We start from the raw sequence: 23,076 nt of genomic DNA on the forward strand, positions 1-23,076 counted from the left end.
TGGTGGCATCTGCCTGGTGGGACCGAGATGCAATATCCCAACGCTTTCCCCACGAAAAGCCCTCCGTTAGTTGGCTTTGATGAATGACTGGTGCCGCTGCGGCATTCTCCCCCGCCGCACATTCACACGTGCACCCGCTCAGACAAAGCTCCAGGTCTGTTATCTTGGCAGTGCCATGTGCAGTGTAGCTATCAAATCAACCTATGTGTATGAGCTAGCTAAGCAATTAAACTCCAGAGCCCCATCCACGCTCGACAGTTTTAACATCTGGCATCCTTGTTCTGGTGTGTGTGTGAGCATCTGAGTGTGAAAGCCAGCTCATCTGCTGCCATAATAAGCTCCAAAACGTGTTACACAATGACTCCATTACAGAAACACAGTGATTCTTCTTTATTAGTTCTCTTTGTTTTGGCTTTATTTTGCTCTGCAGTGTATGTAAAGTATCTGCCGCCGCCAGTCACACGGTGAATGCTGTGGGTGGCTGCGGGAGGTGAGGTGAACTGTGTTTAAAGACCATGGAGCCGGATCTCGCTCTGACTCCACTCTGATGCTGTAGCAGGAGGCACGTGTGGGCAGGATCGCGTTGCTCCGGAGGTCTGTAACATATGCTCCGAGGTGCATACAGGGAAATGCTCTTAAACGCAGCGTAGTGAGTCTGTGAATGTGTGGCAGCCTGTGTTACGATCCATAGACTGACCCCAACGTGACATAAACTCTCATAAGCGACTCGTGCCTTACTTTAAGTCCTGAGCTCTACGTTGCAGTGACCCTGAATGAAGCAGATACCTTGGACCGGTTCAGGCAATAAAGCACTGATTTGAGATGTAACCTGTCACACACATCTTGGACTCTGTATGAGGAAATGTGTATTAATCTTCCTTCCACTAAATGAATAATAATGCTGTCAACATGGTATTTTGTCCACATTCCTGTTGGTGCAGTGTCATTGCGATGCTTCTCCATCACACACTGGGACTGTGGGCCCTCCCCCTCGTGGGAGCCGCTCCCTTAAGGCGTCCTGTAAAAGCACTTGATTATAAACTGCTGATACACCAGTGATGGTGGCTCGAGGCAAGCAGGCTTTTGTTTTTTTGTGGCGAGTAGCTCTGCTAATGTGAGTTGCAGAGCGATAAAGCCCATCCTTACGATGGATAAAGCAATGACCCCAAACAGCGAGCTGTAATGTGGCGCTCTGGAGGCCTCCGTCACACGCTGGTGTGCGGTGACATAACCGCTCTGCGTATGTGTTGTCTTGATCTTCAGAGAACACTGTGTTCTTTACATGCAGCGACGCTGGGCGGACGAGCAGGCGTTCCCCTGGAGAATCGGTAATGTTAATATTAAAGTGGACCCTCTGCAAAGGAACTTGTGAATCTCCATATAAGCAGCTATAAGGAATGTCTCCTGGGGCAGAGCAGGGTGACAGGATGCATTGATTCACCTTAATCCTCGAAAATCCTACGTAGGACACAGCAATGCGATATGTTAATGACTTGTCTCCTTATACCCGTAGGTGACGGAGTACCTGAACAGTCAAGAATCAGCCAAGAGCGCCAGGGTAAGTGTCTTCATCCCTTCGTCCCATTGTCTTATCAGCTTCTCTGCCACCTCATCCTAATAATTGTGGCTTGTCTGCCTCTCTGTGAGAAATCCTATGTTGCCAAAACAAGAGTACACAATTTTGTAGTGAGAAAGTGTCTTTCCTCATTGATGCGTCTCTCCCTCCCTCCCAAGATGACACGTTACATTGGCAGTCGCCACTGTCCCATATGGACCACTGCCCACAGTCTGTGCAGGTCCATACTGTGAAAAGGGGGGAGGGGATTGGCGCTAAAGCGCGTAGTGGAGGTAGAGGAGTAATGGACTGTAATCACAGGATGCCGGGACACTGAATGGTTGAGCTGAAGGAAACAATGAATGATGTAAATCTAAGAAGGCTTTCACAAGAGCCCCTGGGATTTTGTAGTGACCTGCTGGAGCAGAGGTAGTGGGAGGTGGTGATGACTGTCACCCGAGAACCTACTACCATGTTTTCAGGGTGTCAGGAAGGAGGAGGAGGAGGAGAGGAAGTCAGTGAAGTGAGAGACGCCGAATATGAACAAACGACTTAATTCATTCATTCATTCTAATAACTAGCGCTAATTAGCACAGTCGCTAATTAGCTATGAATCACACCATTAACAGCTGAGTGTTCGTGCCTCCGAGAGCCAACAAAGGAGACGGAACACTCGAACGCGCAGACACACGGCAGCCCTCAGACGGCGCCATTTTCCCCACATTTACATAAGCACTCGTGCTCCAAACGGCACACACCGACTTGGCCAACTGCATCACGATAAAGGCGACACGCAGCCAGGGACCGTGCGTGATGGGTCCTGAGGCGGCGCATGTGCGCGTAATGGAGTAGCCTGGCTGGTGTTTGGATGCTGCCTCCGCACTCGGGCTGTGAAGCATGTTGTTACAGGCGATGCACGGTGACGTCCCATCGCAGCAGTTAACGTGTCTGTCCTCCCATCAGCTCAACATTTGGCGCTACGGAGACTTCCGCGCGGATGACGCCGATGAGTTTGGCTACCGACGTTAAAAACGAGGACAGGAGGAAGGAGGAATCGACCACCCGATCAACACCATTCCAAAGACCAACATGGACGGCAAGTAATGCATTGGACAGAAGACAAGGTAGACCAAGAACCCCAAACTCCACGACAAGCGTGACTCACCTCTTTCATCCATCTGGCCCTGAGTGCAGCCCCCCCCCCCCCGCTCAACACAGGCCATGCTAGTAATGCTAAAGCTAATCATGCACTTTCCATTCCCCCTTTGTTTTCCTGACGACCTGCCAGCTCACCGCCTGCGTTATTGCCAATCTGTGTTATTTGCTGTGTTACCTTTTCAGCAGACTCCCTGTGTGAATGATGATTATGATACAGGCGTAGGTATGTGAATATGCTCCTCATCCCTGCTATGACTTTCCCACGTGCAGGATGAAATGGGGTGTTTGGCATGTGTCGTTGTTTATTAGCAAACATGCTTCCCTAATGAAATGTACATGTGAGAAGTGTAAGTATTTTAAAGAAATACTGTCAGTGGAGCCACACAGACAAACTTGTTTTTGTCTTCAGTGTATATCTGTGTGATGACCTTTTTGCAGATGTTTTGTGGGGAGTGTCATGTCATTTATTCGCTGTCACACTTTTATGATCAGTAAATAGAAACGCCCTCATGTGGCATTCGATCATCTGTATCCTCCTGTAAAGTTTACATTCTACTTAATAGCTCTGACTCTCTTCTTTCTGTCTCTGTATGCCTTGGCAGAAACGGTGTTTGAATTGTTCCCACATACTGGATCTTTGCATTCTAATAAAAGTCTGATGAATATGAACCAGCATGGAAGTGTGTCTTGATGTCGACCCCCGAACACCGTCCACGCATTGCCTGCCCAGTATCTATATGTACAGTATGTGCGTGCAGCTAGCACTTAGTCTGAAGATATTCGGTCGGCAGGTAAATCACCACTGAGCTGTTCAACTCCTTAGCCGGGAGTTGAACCCAGCACATTCACATGTAGCAGTTTAACCATTACACAATCCGAATTACTGACATCAGTTCATCATATCGTTACTCTTGAAAACAACTTAAAACAGGGTTCATTTTCTAACTTCGCTCAGTGTTTCACTATTGGAATCGCTTCCGTGTGACCAACCATGAAAGCTCAGATCTGGGGGTGCTCCGGCAGCGCCTCAATAGATCTTTTTGCCTCTCAGGACAACACTCACTGTCCGATGTTCTTGTCACTCTCTGACCCGAAGGCACCTCTATGGGTGCTTTAGCCCGTACATGGCCTAAGGTCCTACTGTATGCTTTCCCACCCCTTAGCCTGCTCTCGCAACCTTTGCCAGGGTGAGGGAGGTGGGGGCGTTGGAGGAGCCTTGGCCCCTCCCCCTTCAGAGGGACCTGCTGTCCCAGGCCGGAGGAGAGATCTTCCATCCCCATCCACACAGAGTGGCTCTCTGGGCTTGGCACGAGAGAGGTGGAATTTAGATGCAGCAGGTTTGCCAGCTGATACTATTCAAAATGCAAGAGCTGCCTCCACTCGGCACCTCTATGGTGGTAAATAGCGTATTTTTGAGGAATGGTGTGGCTTAAAGGACACTATTCCTTTTCAGTGGCAGACATCCTGTGTTTCCTTCAGGATTTGTTGGAAAAAGGAAGAGCTTTTTCTACCATTAAGGTCTATCTGGCTGCAACTTCAGCCTGTCATGTAGGATTTGGTGACAAATCAGCTGGTCAACATCCTTTGATTTGTCAGTTTATGAAGGGTGCACATCACAAGCTCCCAGTCTCAAGGCCACTGAGTCCTATATGGGATTCGACAGTTGTCTCAGACGCTTTTTCGAATCTATGAAACAGTGGGTTTTAAGTTTCTCTCACCTACAACAGATGTCAACAGATGTGGTGTCATTGGAGCTTCCATGGTTGGTCACGTTGAGGCGATTCCCATTGTGAAACACCTCACTCTGTTATCAAAGGACCCAACGTTTCACAAAAAAAAGCTGAAAGCCAAAAAAAGGACAACACTTAGACAGTAGTAGTGAGGACAGTAACATACTGTATGCTTGATAGCCGCAAGTGAAATGATGCGAAACTCTTCACAAGATGAAAGGAACCGTACTGGAACACGACGCTCAGGCTTCCAGGTGATCGACCAATCTAGCCATCTCCTTCAGGATCAGGTCCTGGCAATTTTGGAAATGGAAAAAAAATGGAGAGGACGATGGAAGGAGCTGCACTGTGTCACTTGACTTTGGTGCATAATGCCTCCTAGTAAAACAAGGGGTCAGAGTCAAGTTAATAATCATCAAAGTTGACTAATACAGTATGACATGGTACTCCTAAATACTAAAGTCCTAATTTGTGAAGTTACAGTGTATCAACTCTAGTACAAGGACATTGCTGGTGTGAGTCTGGCATTTTGGACCAAGCGCGGACGAACGAACGACGGCTCACTTGACCACAGTGGCACCAGCTTCGAGGGGAAAAGAGGTGGTTTTACTACTGTAGTTGTTGTGTTTGTTTGATTGTTTGTTCACACTTCACAATCAATGCAGCCAAAGGCAATATTATTGTAAGAAACTAAGAACAATGTATAAGAAATATTGATAATGTAATCTAAGAAAACGTTAGGCCATTGTTTCGATGGGACGGGTTGTCATATGTTGTGTTACGTCACGCTCATCAGCAGCAGCTGTGTGACGACAGCGCAACAGCTGATCTTCATTAAGGCAATTAACGAACCAAGTGCACGTGCGCCTCCCGAGCTTGAGTACCAGACGACAAGCAGTTACCTGTTAGTCAATCAGAAGGCGACGAGAGCGCATGTTCTTAGCGGAGTCTTGGCTGGTTCTGATCCAACGTGTTTTCTGTTTCTGGACGTTTTGCTTTAGTTTTCTTTGTGTTTTCCTCGAGGAGGCCGTTGGGGATCCACTAAAGGTTGGAGTGCTTTCTTCAGGCTAGTGTAGTTACTGTAGCCATGTTTGCATGTGAACGCGGCTCACCTCCAGTTTCCACGTGTTTGTAGCAGGAACCTGTGCAGCTGCGTCGGTGGAGCTGGTGTCCTTCAGAACCGGGTCTGGGACGGTGGTTGGGTTCGGGGACTGTTTTGTGCTGTCTGTCTTTTTCAGGTGAACAGCCCACATGCACAAGTTCGGTGCTGGAGTGACGGGCGGCTGCGTGTAGATCATTGTCGTGCATTGTGACTTGTTTGTGCTAGTTTCTTTTCAGGGCCCGTGTCTGGTTGAAAGAGGCCATTTGACTTCAGTGACATGCAGTTTCAGATTGTTCAGAGTTAATGTGTTGGCCTGTTTTCAGAAAGTAAGTGGCTTCTTTTGTTACTGTAGTTCAGCTTGTGCTGGGGTCTTTTGGGTCTGTGTTTTTGCAGAGTAGTGGTAAGTAACGTCCCTCGACTCCTTTTACGCTTTCAGGTTTGCTGAGGTAAGTGCAATCACTGATAACTGTGGGTTTTCTTCCTTAATGGTGTAGTAGATGTTAACTTGTGCACATTTGCCCAGCGCTAATTTATCATTTACCTCTCTCTCTACACAGACTTGTTGATCTGTGACAGCCAACATCAACCATCACTGAGGAGGGAACAGACATGTGAGAACAACCACCGGTGTTCGGTTGAATAACGACTTCCAAGCAAGAACATAAACTCACCTGTTGCTCTGTGACAACAGCCAAGAAGAATCTCCCTCATGGGAGGTGAAGCATCCTGGAGCAGACTTCTAATAAAACACACACGGTAACAGCATGTCGAAACAATGAAGGTTCAAGTGCCTCCTGGTTCCACAGCATGCACTTACTCAGAGCAGCAGCTCGTCACGTGTCCAGCAGCTCCTGGGTTCCTCTCTCCTTAGGTCCAATCGCCTTCATCAGCCTTCGGTTTTACTGGAAACGACAAGCCTTTCATCAGCTCCTACAGATGATACCTGCTCATAACCTTCACCGCTTCACATTTCACCTGCAACAACACTTCTCTTACAGTCCCTTTCTCCGGTGTGCTGCTGTGAGCGCCACAAACGGCTGCTTCTTCAGTCGCCCACAAACCAGCTCGTCTTCTGTGCCCCTGGTACTTCTAGTACTTTTATATGGCTTTTCTTTTCTCCAGGTCCACTGACCCCTGGAGCAGGACTGGGCCCCTGGTCTGACGGCATGGCTCCTGCCGCAAAGCTGTTCGCTAAACGGTTCTGATGAGGTCTGACTGTGTGTACTGATCCAACTCTGATCCAATGTTTGGATGAGAACCTCTTTTTCTAGAACAAATCAAGTATTTCTGACTACTCCAATTGAAAAAATACTCTCAATTTCTCCCACTCAAGTCAATGAGCCATTCTGACTACATGTAATTGCAGATACTCATCTCCAGAGCACAGGTCTCAGAAAGACAACAAGCACAAAGACGACCTGGACTGACCCAGAAAACACAAGTGACCCTTCGCTGCCTCACCTTGTCTGTGTAGACAAAGAACAGAATGAGCTAAGCAAGGGGGAAGACGTCAGGACGATGAAGAACTAGAACACAGCATCAACCAGTCAAACACTCATTCCAGGCATCATCGCTGTGATGCCTTCAAACACAGTGATGTCTATGGACTACTTCAAAAGCTGTGGTTTGTCCTGGACAAACTACAGGGATGAAGAACTGGAGCAACTTAAGCAGGTGACACTGTTATTACACATGATGATGATGACGAAGGTAAACCCACCACTTCAACACAAGAGCCTCTGCAACAGGAAGTGATGCAATGTGCTTATTGTAAATGAGCCAACCATGTTCTCATGTGGGAAATGTCTGTGAAAACTGGAAGAGGCACAACAAAGGCTAAATTTCAGTTTCCAAGAAGAGTAAAGAGCTCCCGCTGGAACCTACAGAGCAGGACTGACGTTGCAGCGAGCGGCTGCGGCTCCGCCGTGCGAACGCGCCCTGTGATCTCGGTGCCAGGCAACAGAAGCCGGAGCTCACTCTAGTTCCGCCAGCGTGGAGTTGTTTTTCTGGTGAGGGCTGTGATGTGCTGTATCAACGGGCCCCGCTCGCCAAAGCATATTTAAATATGCACCCAAATCATCAGTGACAATCATACGGTACGTTAGGAGTGAGGACACTGAACACATGTTTGGTAACTACAAGTGGAGTTAGGCTCAGTTCTGGCACGGGTGGAGACGCTCAGTCATCTGGGCCCCACAGACGTTCCCACACAGGTGATGCTGCAGCGGGTGTCATTGATTCATTCCAAAGATGAGTGTAATTTAAGCAACGACAGGTTAAAAAAAAAAAAAAAACCTCTGTTCCGGATGCCTGTCTTCATTCCAGCTGCCACGCCGGAGTCAGGAGCCACCAAACCAAAGCCATTCATCACCGCTGTTCATGTCTAATTACCAGCGGTTGGATGAGGAATGTGCTCCGAGGTCAATTAACAGCGCTGTCTGTTCCGCGGGCCGACCCGTGGGCCGAGCGAGCCGTCCTCTCCGCTCCCTCAAAGACCAGGTGAAGAGCGGCGCTCCGGTGGCGTCGTGGAAGCCGGACCTTCTGGTTCCGTCCCGGCTCTGTTTGCACAGCTGCCGCAGTTGCACCCACGCCCGGCGGACGCCGCAGACACATTGCAGAGGCCTCCTGTCAGGATTGTCTGCTTAGGAACGTCGCAGGCGGCCAAATCACAAGTGTGTCAACAGCAATTACGCCGTGAAACGTTCCCTTGTTGTGGGGGATTTGTAAGAGAAAAGAAAGGCCCTTTCTTGCAATCAGCCAAATTGTGTTTCGCTGTGATCTGCAGTGTCTGCATGTTTTACACACAACTGACATAATTACAACAAAAAACTGGAGTAAAGAAGGAGTCCCCTGTGAAAGGGGCCTCATTACAAACACCCATTCACTGCTCACGGGATCCTTCGTCCCCCAGGTTTCATTTAACACCACAAACACTGCAACTGACACACGAGGAACTGTTGAGTTCACTTCCCTCCACTTTTAATATGCTCATCGCCAACATCTGCAAGGAGTCCAGTTGATGTGACTCAACCTGCAGACAACTTCCACGGATGACGGAGACTCTCCAGCGACACAATGCTGAAGACTGAAGAACACAAAGACACTGAAGCCATGAGGGGGCGGGGCCCAAACGAACACACAGTCACTAATTGAACAAGGTCAAACACACACACAAGGTCTCAATTTGCACTGAACTAACGTCTAATTAGAACTACAGGTGAATCATTTCACCCAATTTAAATCAATACATGCACAATATTACAGAATGTGGTGTGATTAACCGTCTTCTCCTGCAGTTGGTCTCCACTCGGATCAGTGTGCGGTTGCTGAACCAAACCTCCTGCTGTGGGGCTTTTACTGAAAATTCATTAGAATTGATTTAATAGTAAATTAATAAAGCAATTAGTTGTTGGGTTTTCTATATAATTATGGAAGGTCTTAACTACATTTACTTTATTGTCTCATTCAGACAAGTAAGAAGTTGTAAAACAAGTTGATACGTGGCTGAGTGCTATTAATCATTTGAGTAATATTTGCATCTTCCAACTTTACTACTGCCGTATGAGTGTAATTCTGAGCGTATTGAAAGGTGGAATACTGTAGTAATTCTACCGTGTTAAGACTGGAGCACAGTACAGTAGCTGTGCCCGTGAACGCTGCATCAGGAAACAGACGCTCTTTGACGAACACAGCTCCGTCCTTTGTCAGAGCCAGAATCAGCTCAGACTCCATGAAAAGACTCCACGGCGGCTTCAGCGCGAGAACAAAAGCCGAGCGCCATTTGGCGCCTTTCACGCGTAACTGAAAACATTCGGAGACGCAACGCTGACAGCGACCGCCATTTCTCCTCCACGCGACGAAGCTCCAAATAGAAGCCACGGCCCAAAACACGCTTGGCTCCTGACGAGCGTCCCGCAAACGCCCCGAACCGACCGCTCGCCGTCCCGTCCACTCCGCCAACACAACTTTTCCCGCCATCGCGGACGAAGCGTGGCCTGGAACCGCTCTTTTGGGGGATGCCAGCCGTTTTTTCATCCCTGAGCGATTTCAAGGCGCTAACGCGCACCGGCGCGGATCAAAGGCGGTGCCGCCCGCTGTCCCCGGTGGATTGCGAGCAGTTCAGCGTGTCACGGCGCTACCTTCAAGTGCCGCTTTGTATTTGCCCGCCGTTTGGTCTCTCCTCCCTCGTAAACACGGCGGTGTCTGCGGATTAAACCGCCGTTTGATTTAAAGTTAGTCTCTAACTGCTAAGTGCACGTCGCTTCCGCTCCCCGCGAGCTCGCCGGCTCCATCGCCCCAATTATTCAGCGCTCCTGACAGTTTAGACACCGGCGGATTGAACCCGGCGCCTCGCTGCGTAACACGTGTTTCTGTTCGGCTCGTTCACTTCCACGTAACCGCAGCCTCGCGTGCCGAGCGCTCGTCATCTTAGTCAGCGACTATAAATACCTGCCGCTAAGTGCGGCACAAAGCGCGGCAGCAGCGTGGAGTCGAGCACGTGACTCCCCAAACCCCTGCAACGCCACCGTTCAAAGACGGATATTATTATATTAGGAGCAGGTCGCATACGTCACCTAAGCATCGACATGTGTTATGAGGCGGCGGAACCGGGCTCAGGGTGAGGGGCATCCGCCTCGACCGGTCGGCGGGACCCAAACCCTGGAACACGCAGGTTCTCAGGAACGCTGATAATCCAGCCAATGAAATATTTAAGATAAGTCTTAAATAATGCAGTCATGCAATTCCAATCCATTATGCTCACAAGACGTGTTTGCCTTTTCAGTCCCATCAGCATTATCCCAGTGAGACATCTGTCATCTTTTCCGCCCCAGTCATTATATTTGCACGTCCTCACACCCATAATGTTAATAAAGTATGAGCTACTGGAATTAGCCTCTGGGATCTGAGTCCACTATTAATATTCCCCCATGGGCCGGCGCCGTCCAACACCTTCTCATTCATCTCATTTAAACCAACGGCTCGGACTCGTCCTGGAGACGGAACCCGTCCCGCTGCGGCCGCTCGTTATTCTGATAGAAACGGAATTGACTGTTTTCAACGCGCCAAGGATCGAGGTGAAGCAGGTTAAACCTCGTGTCAGGATGTAGCAATCCTTAAGAAAATATCTCACTTCAAGAATTATAAGCTCTCAGATGATGCCCCCAGGAGCCGAGCCTGCGGCTTAATTAGCTGCATTGTCCACAATATATAGATTTACATGTAATTCCTTTCAGTTTTCAGTGTAATCCTGCTTCTTAACATCGAACCACCCCAGAGTATTTTTTTCTGAGCTCCATTGTCGGCCCCACACGCTGATGAGGTTATTGTTAGTGGACACAGAAACAGGGATTTGATCTTTTGCTCTAATTTAATTAAACCCTTTGAGCGACGTGAGCTTTTTGTGCTAAGTGTTCGAACGTGATCAGAAGGCGACCGGCGCCGCGTTCAGAGGCGACGGCTCCTCCACCGCCGCACGCTCCACGCTGACGTCTGAACTCGCTTTCAGTGAAACGACCCCCCTTTGAGCGAGCGTCGCCGCCAAAAGGGATCAAAGCGATTCCAGGAGTGCGAGCGCTGATGTGGGCGTTCGTTTTAAAAAAAGCCAAGTTCGCTCTGAAAGCTTTTCAGATGCGTCCAGTGCGTCGGACGGTTTGTGACAATAAACACAACATCATAATCATCATCAATAATTACAGGTTGCACCACTTTATATTTGCAGAGGGTCCCTGATTGCTGTTCCCAGGGGGTCCAGCTTGGACGGACACATTACAGCACCTCAAAGACTAAAACCTACAGAAAGTCAGCTCCCAGCGTACGGCAGAGTCACCAGCACAGCCATGACTCATGTTCCAGCATATAGACCGCCTGCTGCAGTTCAACAAGCATTCATTCACCCAGGCTGCACGTGAAGGACGTACGACACGGGGTGGAAGGACTCGCCGGGTCTCAGCCCACGCACACGCGTCACGGCTCAACCGCGGCGGCGGCGGCGGCGTTCCACAGGGCTCAGAAACTGCGCGTCGTGACATTTCCGAAGCGGCGGCTTGTGTAAAAACGGGGGAAATGAAAGACGACAGGCGTTTAGTTTCCCAAAGCCGCGTAGCTGATGCGCTCTCCCTCTGTTTGTATGCGATGTGACTTTGACCTTTAAGTGGTATAAGCGAGTAAATGCATCAACAGGAGCATCATGAGGAAACGCTGCGCAGACATGAAATGCTCCACGGCTCAGCAACGAGAGGCGCCGCGCTAGCTGCTCCTGGCTGCCGTCTAATTGCCAGGCTGCGGCGTCGCCCAGATCAACAGAACCCGGTGAGAGGAGCCGCATACACGCCAGGCTGTCACTCCCACCCGCCGCCTGAAGTGGAGAAAAGAAGGTTGAGCCGGCAATTAAGTGTCGACGCACGTGGATCCGCCTCGACGCGCACACGCCGCCGCTGCGTAACGCACTCGTCGGCCGTCGGCGCCGGCGGCGGGGGCCGAGGCAGGCGCGCGCTCCGTTTGCCGCGGAGGAAGGCGAGGAGGCTTCCAGCGGGTGAGACCGCGGAGGGGATGAAAGGCCTCGCGCTCCGTTTGAGCAGGACCTCGAAGCGAGCGCTTCCCTGCCGGACGAACCACGTGCAACGGGCCGCAGACGAGCAATGAGATGGTGTCATTTATCAGACCGCCTCCTCCTCCGTGTGTCTGTCTGCAGCCTGTTGCTGGTGCAGAGTTATGAATAAAGTGAAGCGAAGGCCTCCTTGTGAACTCTACACATACTGTATGTGTCGCTTATTTCCCAGTGGAGCTTCAGCAGGAGCTTATCTTTTACTTTTTCCACGCCTCGCTCTCAAACTTCCTCATTTTTATGAGTTCAGCCTTTAAAAATCCAAATAATAAATACTCTTCCCTTTTATTTTTTCTAAAAGTCAAAACTGCACAACAGACGTCAGGTGTGCGTTGACCTTTGACCCACCGCTTTAACGTTAACGCCGTCTAACAGCAGATCCCGTTCCATGACATTTCACGTGGCAAAGCAGTAATTATCCGCCTCATCTATAATTTAACACAATGTACCTTCTGCAATTTAAACGGCTGCGCCCAAATGAGGCCGTGTTCGATCAGAGCTGCTGAGGCTGAAGCCTGAAGGAACCCATCGCGCCTGAACCAGAGGCTGTGGGCGAGCGCATGGACGTGTGCAGCACCAGACTCCAACTCAAAGCCTCACCCCTTCGCGTGCCGTCGCTCCGCGCCTCCGTGCACGTGCCAATCCCACACGTCCCCTCAGGATGCAGCGTTGTCAAGAGGCTCCGCGGCGCCGGCGTTGCTGTGGCCCACCCTCCCGGGGCAGGTGGCGGCCTTCAGGTGAGCCTGTGAGACGGACGTGTGGGTTAAAATGCTGCCATGACGTAAGGTGTCCTGCAGAGCACTGCGACCTTAACGCAAAGCAAAGCAAAGGCTTCCAGACACTTAGCCACAATCTGAGCTTTCCGTGGCCTCAGCGGTAATGAGACGCACCCACTTCTTCAATATACCAGTTTCTGTTCACTGCTGAAGCCTCCAGAACTCATCTGACATAGAGCACATTAGAGTTATTGTTTTTATCCCGTCATGGCGGCTCCTTTTAATTTCAGCGCATGCTAAAACAAGCAGCCGCACTGACTGAACGTATGATGGAACACCGAGGGCTATTACCGCCGACAGCCTGAGATCCAGGTACCAGGCACCGACTGAGGATGTGCATTAAACTGTTCATTTGCACATTTCGCCGGCACTTTCAGCCAAATCAAATCAGTTCAGAATAAAAAAAGGATTAGGAATTCCTCTCTCTTGTTGCCTCAAAGTCCCAGCCGAGCAGGGACGGCCACATGTGTTCTGGATCCGGCAATAATCCCCCCTTGCCTTTCATCCACTTTTAATTCTTCGTTACCATGGCAACAGGCTCTGTTGTCAGGTGTGCATTGACATGCACACCCCACCCATGGCTAGCGCGGATCTACATAAATAGCTATTTCACCAGCTTGTCTGTTTCCTCGGCAACGCCAGGTGATTCTCCAAGGCAACATGCGCCCACAGAGGAGGTCGTCTGCACCCCCCCACCCCCCCTCCCCGGCTCTCACACACACACACACACACACACACACACACACACACACACACACACACACACACACACACACACACACACACACACACACACACACACACACAGGAACAAGAGACCCGACATAAATGAAAGTCAATTTGATTCTGATTTAATTTTAAGCTAATGGATAAAGCACATTTTAGGAGTTTGTGTTCCTGTCCAATTGTTGACGAGAGATCAAACACGTCCCTGTGTGACAGATAGACAGGCAGACAGACAGACTGCCCGTCTGCCTGCCTTTCACAGCCCAACGCCGCTTCCTGTCGAGCTGAGAGGTGGCGTCAGTGCCGGTCTGTCTGTGAGCAGTCGAAGGACTGAGGCGAACGTTGCCAGACGCTAAACGGGGGAAGTGGCATTAAGTCAAAAGTGTGTGTGGTCTTTTATGGCTTATCCGTTGCCATGACAACCAAGTTTCTTCTTTTTTATTTCCCCTTCGCCGTCTCCTGCAGATAAACTTGAATAACTGTTTAAAGAAGTGACATAACTCTGATGTGTCACTGCGGAAAATATTGAAATAAAAATAGTAATAGACACGTCAACAGTGAAATGAAACCACTGCCACCTCCATGATGAACAGTAAGACTACACATTAGCATCACAGTTATTCGTCGATATCAGATTCACATTCTTGTCATTTCCACTAATTGCCCATCACTGACAGTCCTGCTGCAGCCTCCTCAGCCTCCTCCAGTCGAAGCTCTCAGCCCGACATCGTCCAGCACCGTCAGCAGCAGCTCTCCCTAGTCAGAAGTCTGCTCAAGGGTTTTCTTGCCCAGCACCATTAAATTCTTGGAACCATCAGTGTGAAGGTCCAGCAGCTCGATCTCCAGGTCCCGGCTCCTCCAGCAGTCCATCTGTCACTCTTATTCCGCGGAGTCCAGCTTTTGAACCCCGACTATCGCCACTTGATGGCTGCAGTGAGGAGCTGGAAGCGCGAAGCCGGGTCCTGGTCCAGCGTTGGCCGGGGTTTAGGCTGAAGCCCTAGTCCAACCTCTGGAGTACCAAGGAGCGTGAGGAGCAGCTTGCAGTCAGGCCACATGGACACCAGGAAGGCTGGGCTGGAACTGGGATGCTCCCAGAGCCTCTTGTGCTCCACAGTGGTCACCCCCAGTGCCTCCACACAGATGCCTGCCCGTTCTACCCTCTGGTCCAGTTTTCCCACTTTCCCTGAAGATGTGTCAGTGCCCGAGCAGGACTCACCAACGGGCTAAGGTGGGCTGGATCCAACATTGTGTCTGCCCAATATGTTTCCCAGAATCCGCTCAGCAACCTGAGAAAAGGGTCTAGTCCGCTAGTCGTCATAGTGCATGTCTTGTGTTTCCTGGCCTCAGCTTTGCATTATAATAAATACATAACCTCTGCACAATGTGAGGTAATGGGACACGCGATAAGAAGAGATTTCCTCCACCGGTCTGAGAGTTTATCATGCCTTTCAGTGAGAAGAGAGAAAACAAGTGGCGCGAACACACATTAAAGTCAATTTAGATCAGCGTCACTCTCTTGTCACTGCTTCTAAACAACGTCTGCCTGGAGGGCAGATGAGCTTTATCTTAATTCCAGAGGCCTCCGTTGTAACAACGCCGTCAACAGGTCTGCGATTACAGAGGTTTCTGGGTAAAGCGTCTTTGTTGCCGCTTCCCGCTGAACCCTAAGCGTTACAAACTGCTGCGCCGCAATCCGGAAGACAAGGTGTTTGTTTTAGTGTAATTTGTCAGAGAAACACAATTAAATCTACCTTGGCAGCTCCATCTTTCATGCCTTAGAGTAGCCTTGGATCTCTGCCTCTTGATTTCTGACATTAAAACTGTCCCCTTGCCATTTGTTGCGCATATATTAGCCTTTACATGATTGATTGAATTCATTCATTATTTCGCTGCTTTTAATCTGCTCAAAAAATGCCTGTAGGTTGGGACTGAATGGGAATTACCCTGCAGAGCATAGCTAATTACCAAACATTAGCATATGCAAATTTGACGCGCTATCTTGTGTACAAAATGTTGCTGGTGGTAAACAGTGGCTAATCACTTTAACGAGTTGAGCTGTTTAAATGCTGGTAATTGCGTATTGTTTAAACAGATGAAATCACAGCAGGAAGACGACGACGTCTCTCTCTTTTGTGTCCACTTTGTGTTTCACCTTGGCTGCAGCGCCGTTGAAGGGAACAGTTAAGAGGGAACAGGAAGTGTGACATCTACGGAGGCTTTGAGCCTGAGCGTCTTAACACCAAACATTAACTTTTGATTCATATTGGGTCGAGTGTAAAAACTCTTTGAGGCTAAAAACCTCATTTATCAAACAGAGGAATGAGCCAGAAAAAGTCTTTACATAAAACGTTTGAACACAAACAAATTGTCTCGTCTAAGGCTCCAGTTAATAACCACAATTAAAGATTAATAAGCCAGTTATTTCCCCGTTAAATATTTCATTATTTGCTCTGTCAAATATGATAAAATAAAGAAGATTCCAGTCACAAGATCTTAAAGCACAGCTCGCTTGTTTTGTCCAAACAATAATTAAAAGCCGACATGTTTAATTAATGACGTCAAACTGAAAAGTGCCCTCTGCCTCATGAATACGGAAGCAGCGCATCAGAGTTCCGCTTTGTCTTAAGTAAACTGACTCCAGTCCTCTTATTTTATTTGCTATGACTGAACAAGTCATTCTGTTTTCATCATCCTGTGCTTGTGCACTGTCAGACATAACTAAACAGGCAGCTGAAGCTTTTTGGAGAAATGATGAAACTGATAGTCATATATCAGTGAGCCTGAGTAAAGCACATTTATATATGACTTCAATAATTACAGCCCTGACATCTAAACAAATCCCTGTTCCGCTTTGGCCCCTCAAAGACAGTTTCAGCCATCAAACAACGTTTGGAAGTTGTGTGAGCCGGCCAAAATGTGTCCGTCTGCATACGGGAACACACAGCGGTTAAGGCTGTGCAGGGGGAGAGAGGCAGAGGCAGTCAGACAGAGAGAATGAATGCTTGTGTGCCTCGGTGAATCACCCTGCAGACCTCTTACAGAAAAGATACAATCATTTCATCATGTCGCAGTGAACACCTGCCTTATCGCTCGCTGTAGGGGACCGGCCGCGAGTCAACCACACCGAAAGAGAAGCAGCGATACGGCGGCGCGTCGTCTGAGGGATGCGGACTTGGAGCGTCTGTGTTTTTAATGGAGTGGAGAGCAATTAGAATCTGGGATCTGAGCTTTATTTTGGAAAGACGGAAGAGTTCGCTGGCTTCCGTTTGGGTGGAGATGGAGCGAGATCCGCTCCCAGACCCACCTGACGCCGCCTTCCACTGTTTCTGCCACATCAGCGAACTGAGATGGTTCACACATCGACGTGGAAGTGAACAGATCCGCCCGCGGCGCTTTCTCACCTCCACGTTGTCAACACGTCTTAGCTGAATGCCGCTGCCTTTCTTCCAGACGCACCAAAGGTGCTACTCAGCATATTAAACGTGTAATCAAACATCATTACTTTTAAACGACTATGATTTAGGCCCTAATACCAACACAGGACAAGCACGGATTCACAGCGAAAGTCCTCCAACAGCACATTTGCCATCATCCTTTCGCCTCGCGCTGCCATATTTCAACACGGCGTCCGCTAAGATAACTCATTAAAGTTCATGTACATGAGCTGCGACGCTCGCCTGAAGGTAAACGTATTCTCGTGGCTCTTTTGTTGGGAGTATAAAGATGAGAGACTGGATAATTAACACCAGCGCCGCCGCAGCCGCCGCCGCAGCTGCAAAACTAAGTGATACAAGTGGACACACTTAGAATTAATACCCAGCAGGTACAGGAGGAGGGAGAGATAAGAGGGTAAACACGGGGCCTTATTATAGATCTGCTCTGTCACAGCACACACTATTAGAATTAGCCACATCACTATGCACGGCCACCATTAGTCTTTGGGTGATTGTGTGTCTTATAGGTCCCATTTGCTGCAGCCAAAGTGTGAAGCACTTTGCGGAATCATTATACGGCGGCTGAAATAGTGCATAGTGAGTGTGAATTAAAGGCTGTACTTTAAGGCTAAGGGAGAAGCCATCAATGGATTTTCTCTATATTGCAGCAGTCTGTTGTTGCTAATCCAGTGTATGGTCCCTGCAATTGGCCCCATTCGGGGCCCATGTGTAGGCGTCCACGCCTGGCTTCATTCACTGGAAAACACCTGTGGGACACGTCCATAATCTGCGATGATGGATCCCCCCCTTCTTCAATCCATCTGTATTTCCCCTGACCCCCGAGCCCGGCTCCCTCCCCTCTGCCTGTGGTGTCTGAGGGATGGGGAGTCATTAGCAGGTAATGAATGCAGGCCATGTGTCTGCGGGTGCGTCCGACCGGGGGAACCGGAGAGGCAGCGTTTTCCACACCGCTTTGTGTCCACACTCAGGGGAGAGAGAGAGAGGGGGGGGTGATTTCGGTTATTTTGGCCTTGCTCACAAGGAGCGGCGTCGTAATTGGCTCCCCTCGGAGACCGGCCGGCGTCGGGGCAAAATGTGCCCAATTTGCTGCGGCCAGTTCATTGTACAAGGCCACATATAGCATGTATAATGGATGCGCGCCTCTCTCTGCGCGTCTTCAGGGCAGACGAAGCTGCTCTGATTCTCACCCCGTAGTGTGATCGCAGGAGGCCGGTGGAAAGCCGGCGCCGTGATTGGGCGACACGCTGGGTGATGCATCGTTGAACCGCTTTGACTGCTGCGCTGCGAAAGTTGCCATCAAGAACCCCTCCCTGCTGAAATATACATCAGGATCCCGGCTGGTTAAATATAAATGCAGCGTACAGTATGTGCCGAGCGAGGACAGTACGGCTCAGTCAGCGGCGCTGCTGGAGACTCAGCCCCGTGGGGGAACGCGGGAGACGCTCCGCTTTGTTTACCTGACGGGAAGCGGTCCCGTCTCGTCCTGTGTGTTCCAGAGTGGCAGACAACTAAATCACATATTTGTGAGCTAACGCGTCAAAATATGAAAGTGCTGGTTCTGGCAGCGTGACACACTGAACCAAACCGGGCTCATGAAGTACGCAGTAATTAAAAACAGATTATGGAGAGCTTCCACAAAGCACCTGCTGCGTTTATGACGCGTCAGATGCCAAAACGTGTGCAACTTCACAAGGTAGTGCTCGAAAAGATGAGCGACGGGCAGGAGCCGGGCCGAGCCGGCCCAAACTGTGATGCTGGGGTTCTGCTGAGGCCCAGACGAGTCCGCTGTTTTAGTATCATTATAAGCCGATATCGTCTTACAGCAGAATCTCCCAATATACGGTGACCCGCTGCATCTAGTGCTCCATTCTCTTTGTAATAGCAAGAAAATGGCCCTGGTTCCGTTTCACATCGCTCTCGTACCCTCGATTTTAAGCGTCGCGCCTGATGCAAACGCGTGGCCCGGGCGAGAGCGGCGCAATAACAGCAACGCAGCGATGAGCTGCGTTCGTATCTGCAAGGGGATCAATAAAGGAGACCTGTGCAGAGACAGTGCCGGGAACCTCATCCCCGTCTGCGCTCTGATTGGCCGAGGCCACAACAAACGAGCGCTGAACTCATACTACTGCACCGCTGTCGGCTCGGCTGCTGTTAAAGAGACAAGGACAAACTGGAGCTGCATGAATGGATTAAAGATATTTACAGTTATTTAAAATAATGACTTCATTCACCTCCGTCCACATCCTCTGCTGCAGAGAAACGGCTGCAGCAGAAGACGGTCTGTACAAAGTGTTCAGCCTCTCAGAAACGGCATATATTGCCATGGTTACCCAAGAAATATGAGCTAGATTCCACCTTTTTGCTCTCGTGTCATTATAATCACTGTCTGGGAGATGTTGAGACATGACCCATCATCTCGGTGCGGTGCCAGTATTAGAAGGCTCGTTTAAAAGTCCTCTGGCTGTGATTCGGACCGTGCTGGTCAGACGGTAGCTAAATTCCGCCATTCACTGTAGTAAAACAAATTTGGACCATTTGAAATTCTTTTCCTCTGGTTTTAATAAACACAGTTTATTTTCATCAGGGGCCACAGCTCAGAAACATCTTAGTAATATGGCTTCCTTCAGATCCAAGGTCTGGTTTGTCTCAAATGTAAAAGACGGATGTCCATCACAGCCAATGATGACAAACAGACTCTACACCTTTGTGCTCCCACGAACTCGCTTACTGCACGAAAGGCTCAATTCCATCTCAAGGGCAGCGCTCCTCGCGTTCCAGTTGTCCATTTGTCGCAGTGGAAACGGGAACGCAAATGACCCTGAACTTGATGGATTCCGCTTTGGCGAGGTTCCCTCAGGGCGAAGTGGCCGTTCGACGCGTCGTCGCCATGGCAGGAGGCGGGGGAGTCGGCGAAAGGTTAAGGTGTTGGCGATTGGCTGGACGGACGCTAAGCCAGGAAGCGGGACGTCAGATCGGGGCCTGTGATTGGACGGAGGGGGAACAGTGCGTTTCTGGTTGCTTAAGCAGCCAGTCCTTGGGCCCCGGACACACTCCACCATGTTCTCATCTGCTCCTGCTAATTAGCTGCTCGCCCCAGAGAGCGCCGTGCTGCCGGCCAACCCCATCAGCCAAGCAAGCTATCCCCACGAATCCCTGCTCCACAAACAAACACATGCACCGTCACATCCATCACCCCGTCACGGCTCCCACCAAGCCAGTATTCATGAGCACGGCAGATTTTATTCATCTAATAACCCCGACCTTTGAGTGATGTGTTGATGCCGAAATTACAGGGTGTGCTCCCTTTAAGAATGGCCAAAATGGGACGCGTGAGGGGGCGCACTCATATCTCATCCTCTTCCTATTCTGCTCCAGCAGCATAATGAGCCATCAGCTACTGCTGACAACCCAACATCAGCTGGCCAATTAATGCCCATGCGTCTTTTTTAATCAGGCGCCTGTGCAGACGCCTCAGTCCAACAATGTCTGGGCCCTGGCTATTTGGAGCTCGCGTCTTTGTGAGCCTCTATAATGATTTCCGCCAGAAAAGCAGAATTCACATTTTGCCAGATGATTAGTCCTCAATGGGAGCGTCTTGGACAGGAGCCTGGAGGTGGCGTTGCAGCCAGCGGAGCGCCACGAAGCGTGCAGACTAGAAAGTACAATACGGAGGAGGTTAAAAGCAAAACAAGGCCCGCACACCTGTCCGGTAAAGAGGTCAAAGGACAAGAAACCGATGCTCCAGAGGAGCGACCAGTCGTCTCATTACAGAGTCAACAACAGTGAAACGTTTCCACACAACAGGACAAAGAAAGGGACAGGAAAAGAGAGAAAATGTGAACTTTCCAAATGGCACTGGGGGGAGATAAGCGGAGCTATTTGGCTGCAGCTGATGTTCCAGATTAGGGCCATGCTTCACTACTTTTGACAACTGCTCCGTCTGCTGTCAGTCAGTAGAGGAGCCCGTTATCGGACGATGCCCAGCAGTGGAAACCTTTCCTGGAGATGCTTCCTTGAAACAGGCCTTTCCACGTCCTACAGTATGCAGTGGGGTGTGTGTGTGCGTGGGGGGGAACTATTATGAACTAGCCATGATTCATAAGGTAATTACATGCTGGGACAGATCTAGAAAACTCCCAAGGTTGCTGCCTTGCCTTTATCTCCGTTGTCTTTCCCCTGTCCCCTCACAATCTGCAGGCTCGTCATGGAGCTGACACAGGTTATCCTGATGATGGCAGATATCATTTAATGTGGCCTCCGTGGGGGGGAGCGAGGAGCTAAGGCTAATGGAGAGTGGAGCGCATCCGATTCCTGCTCGACAACACTGCGCTGCCTGTGTTTACTGTAATGGTGCCAGCAGCCATGTTGGATGAATTTACTTAAACACTGAGCTAGGTGTGGAATGAGCACGGCAAACTGTCGGGATAATATATGCAAGTGGGTCAGCAATTACAGGAAGCATGCAGGTCACACGTAGCAGCAGCCAGTTAAGCAGATGATTGCTCAATCCTATTAATTGGCAGGTTTCATTTGCCGTGGTGTTTCACCATGCCACGCTAATGGGGACGCAAGCAGTGCCAGGCCTGGGTTTGAAGGCGTGGAAAGGCTCCTGCAGTTTACATGCGAGATGTCTATCGATACGCCTTCAGGGCAGAGGAGGCAGATGTTATCAGCGGGCAAATAAATCATACATTTTTCTCATGCTGTCACGAGAAATGTGACGGGCACCGTGCAAAGGTCAGCGCTAACGCATGCATGTGAGGACATGAGTCCTGACAGGGCGGCCGGGCCGGGCTTCCAGGAGCACGTATCAGCCCTCACATCTACATCCACACGTGGAGTCCAACGGCACATCAGTCTCTGTCACGGGGAACGCAGCGCCGTCAGCTCCGCTTTCTGGATCCTGCCAGGACCAATTGAGATCTCGTGCGTTACTGTCCCCGTTGCAGATCTGATCTAACAATAGAACAACGCAAAGCAAGCGCTCGTCAACGCGGGCTCCACGCGCGGAGGTGAGCTGGCGGGTGGAAGAGTGCACTAGCTAATCAGTGTGGCTGGGATTAATCACGCGGCGTCGCAAACAGCATCAGACCCGCTCTCACGCATCTGATTGGGCACCCTGCTGTTCGTGCACGGCTCCGGGGTCGCGACGTGCACAGAAGACACTGGAGCAGGTGCGTGAACAAACCTGCACCTGACGGCACACAATGCGAGGACGCAGACACATGCACGGCTCCCGCTGCGCTCAATAGAACAGCCTAATCAGAGCGCATTCGGTCCGCGTGCATCACGCGCTCCCAAAATACCCTCTGATCTCAGCTGACACTGGAGCCCTGTAATTAAATATGACTTCTGTCATCGTTCTTGCTTGAATAAATGAAATGCCAACACACACTGCCAGCGGCCTTTAAGAAGTCTAACCTTCCTGTCAACTGACTTTAGGGTGGGCCAAGAAAGGGGGCGAGGAAGAAGAAACGCATCAGACGGATGCTTTTAAGATCAAAGCTGGTCTGACGCACCGGCGAAGCCGCGCCGCAGAATAATTCACCGACTCTAATGGCCGTCAAAGCGCCGCTTCCCCCGAAGACGCGCACCGCGGGACACGTCCGGAGCGCCCTGTGTTCTTAAGCATCAAAGTCAATGACTCTCCCACCACGGGTCATTATTGCAAACGGCTTCAGTCAATAATGAGTCAGCAGCCCTGAATCTAATCTGACGGAGGGCGCGAGGTTTGAAGCCGAGCAGCGGCTCGTTTCGGAGCGAGCGGCACCGGGCGGCTGGAGGAGGTCCGCTCGCCGGTGTGTGCACTTCGGCGGCGCCGGGTAGCGCTGCGGAGCGAGTTGCGGGGTCCTCTGTTGTGATCGGACTGCTCAGGCACTCATGCCAAAATATATTGACTGTGACTGATTCAATTATTGATGGGTGGCTGCTTGCTTTTGCTGACTGACCCCATCCAACTGTCCCGTGTAA

At 50.2% G+C, this 23,076-nt stretch overlaps 1 protein-coding gene and 1 long non-coding RNA gene across 7 annotated transcripts in view; one reads left to right on the forward strand and one right to left on the reverse strand.

Annotated features, from left to right (window-relative positions):
• Nucleotides 1–3,382, forward strand: part of snd1 (staphylococcal nuclease and tudor domain containing 1) — a 119,797-nt gene extending 116,415 nt beyond the window's left edge. The window contains exons 23-24 of the mRNA XM_029163567.3: nt 1,514–1,558; nt 2,519–3,382. Of these exons, the coding sequence (XP_029019400.1) occupies nt 1,514–1,558; nt 2,519–2,584 (111 nt within the window). The 3' untranslated portion in view covers nt 2,585–3,382. The remainder of the gene's footprint in view (nt 1–1,513; nt 1,559–2,518) is intronic.
• Nucleotides 3,247–23,076, reverse strand: part of LOC114862844 (uncharacterized) — a 127,974-nt gene continuing 108,144 nt past the window's right edge. For 3 of the 6 annotated variants that reach the window (XR_003787069.3, XR_003787068.3, XR_003787071.3), the window contains 4 exons: nt 12,750–12,892; nt 6,363–6,447; nt 6,217–6,284; nt 3,247–4,736 (listed from right to left, as the gene is read on the reverse strand). This is a non-coding gene — a long non-coding RNA (uncharacterized LOC114862844). Of the gene's footprint in view, nt 4,737–5,345; nt 6,138–6,216; nt 6,285–6,362; nt 6,448–12,749; nt 12,893–23,076 lie in introns of all 6 variants that reach the window. The other 3 variants (XR_008695487.1, XR_008695485.1, XR_008695486.1) reach the window with 3 other exon arrangements.

The sequence above is a fragment of the Betta splendens genome, chromosome 9, assembly GCF_900634795.4.
Source record: "Betta splendens chromosome 9, fBetSpl5.4, whole genome shotgun sequence".
Classification (NCBI taxonomy): Eukaryota; Metazoa; Chordata; class Actinopteri; order Anabantiformes; family Osphronemidae; genus Betta; species Betta splendens.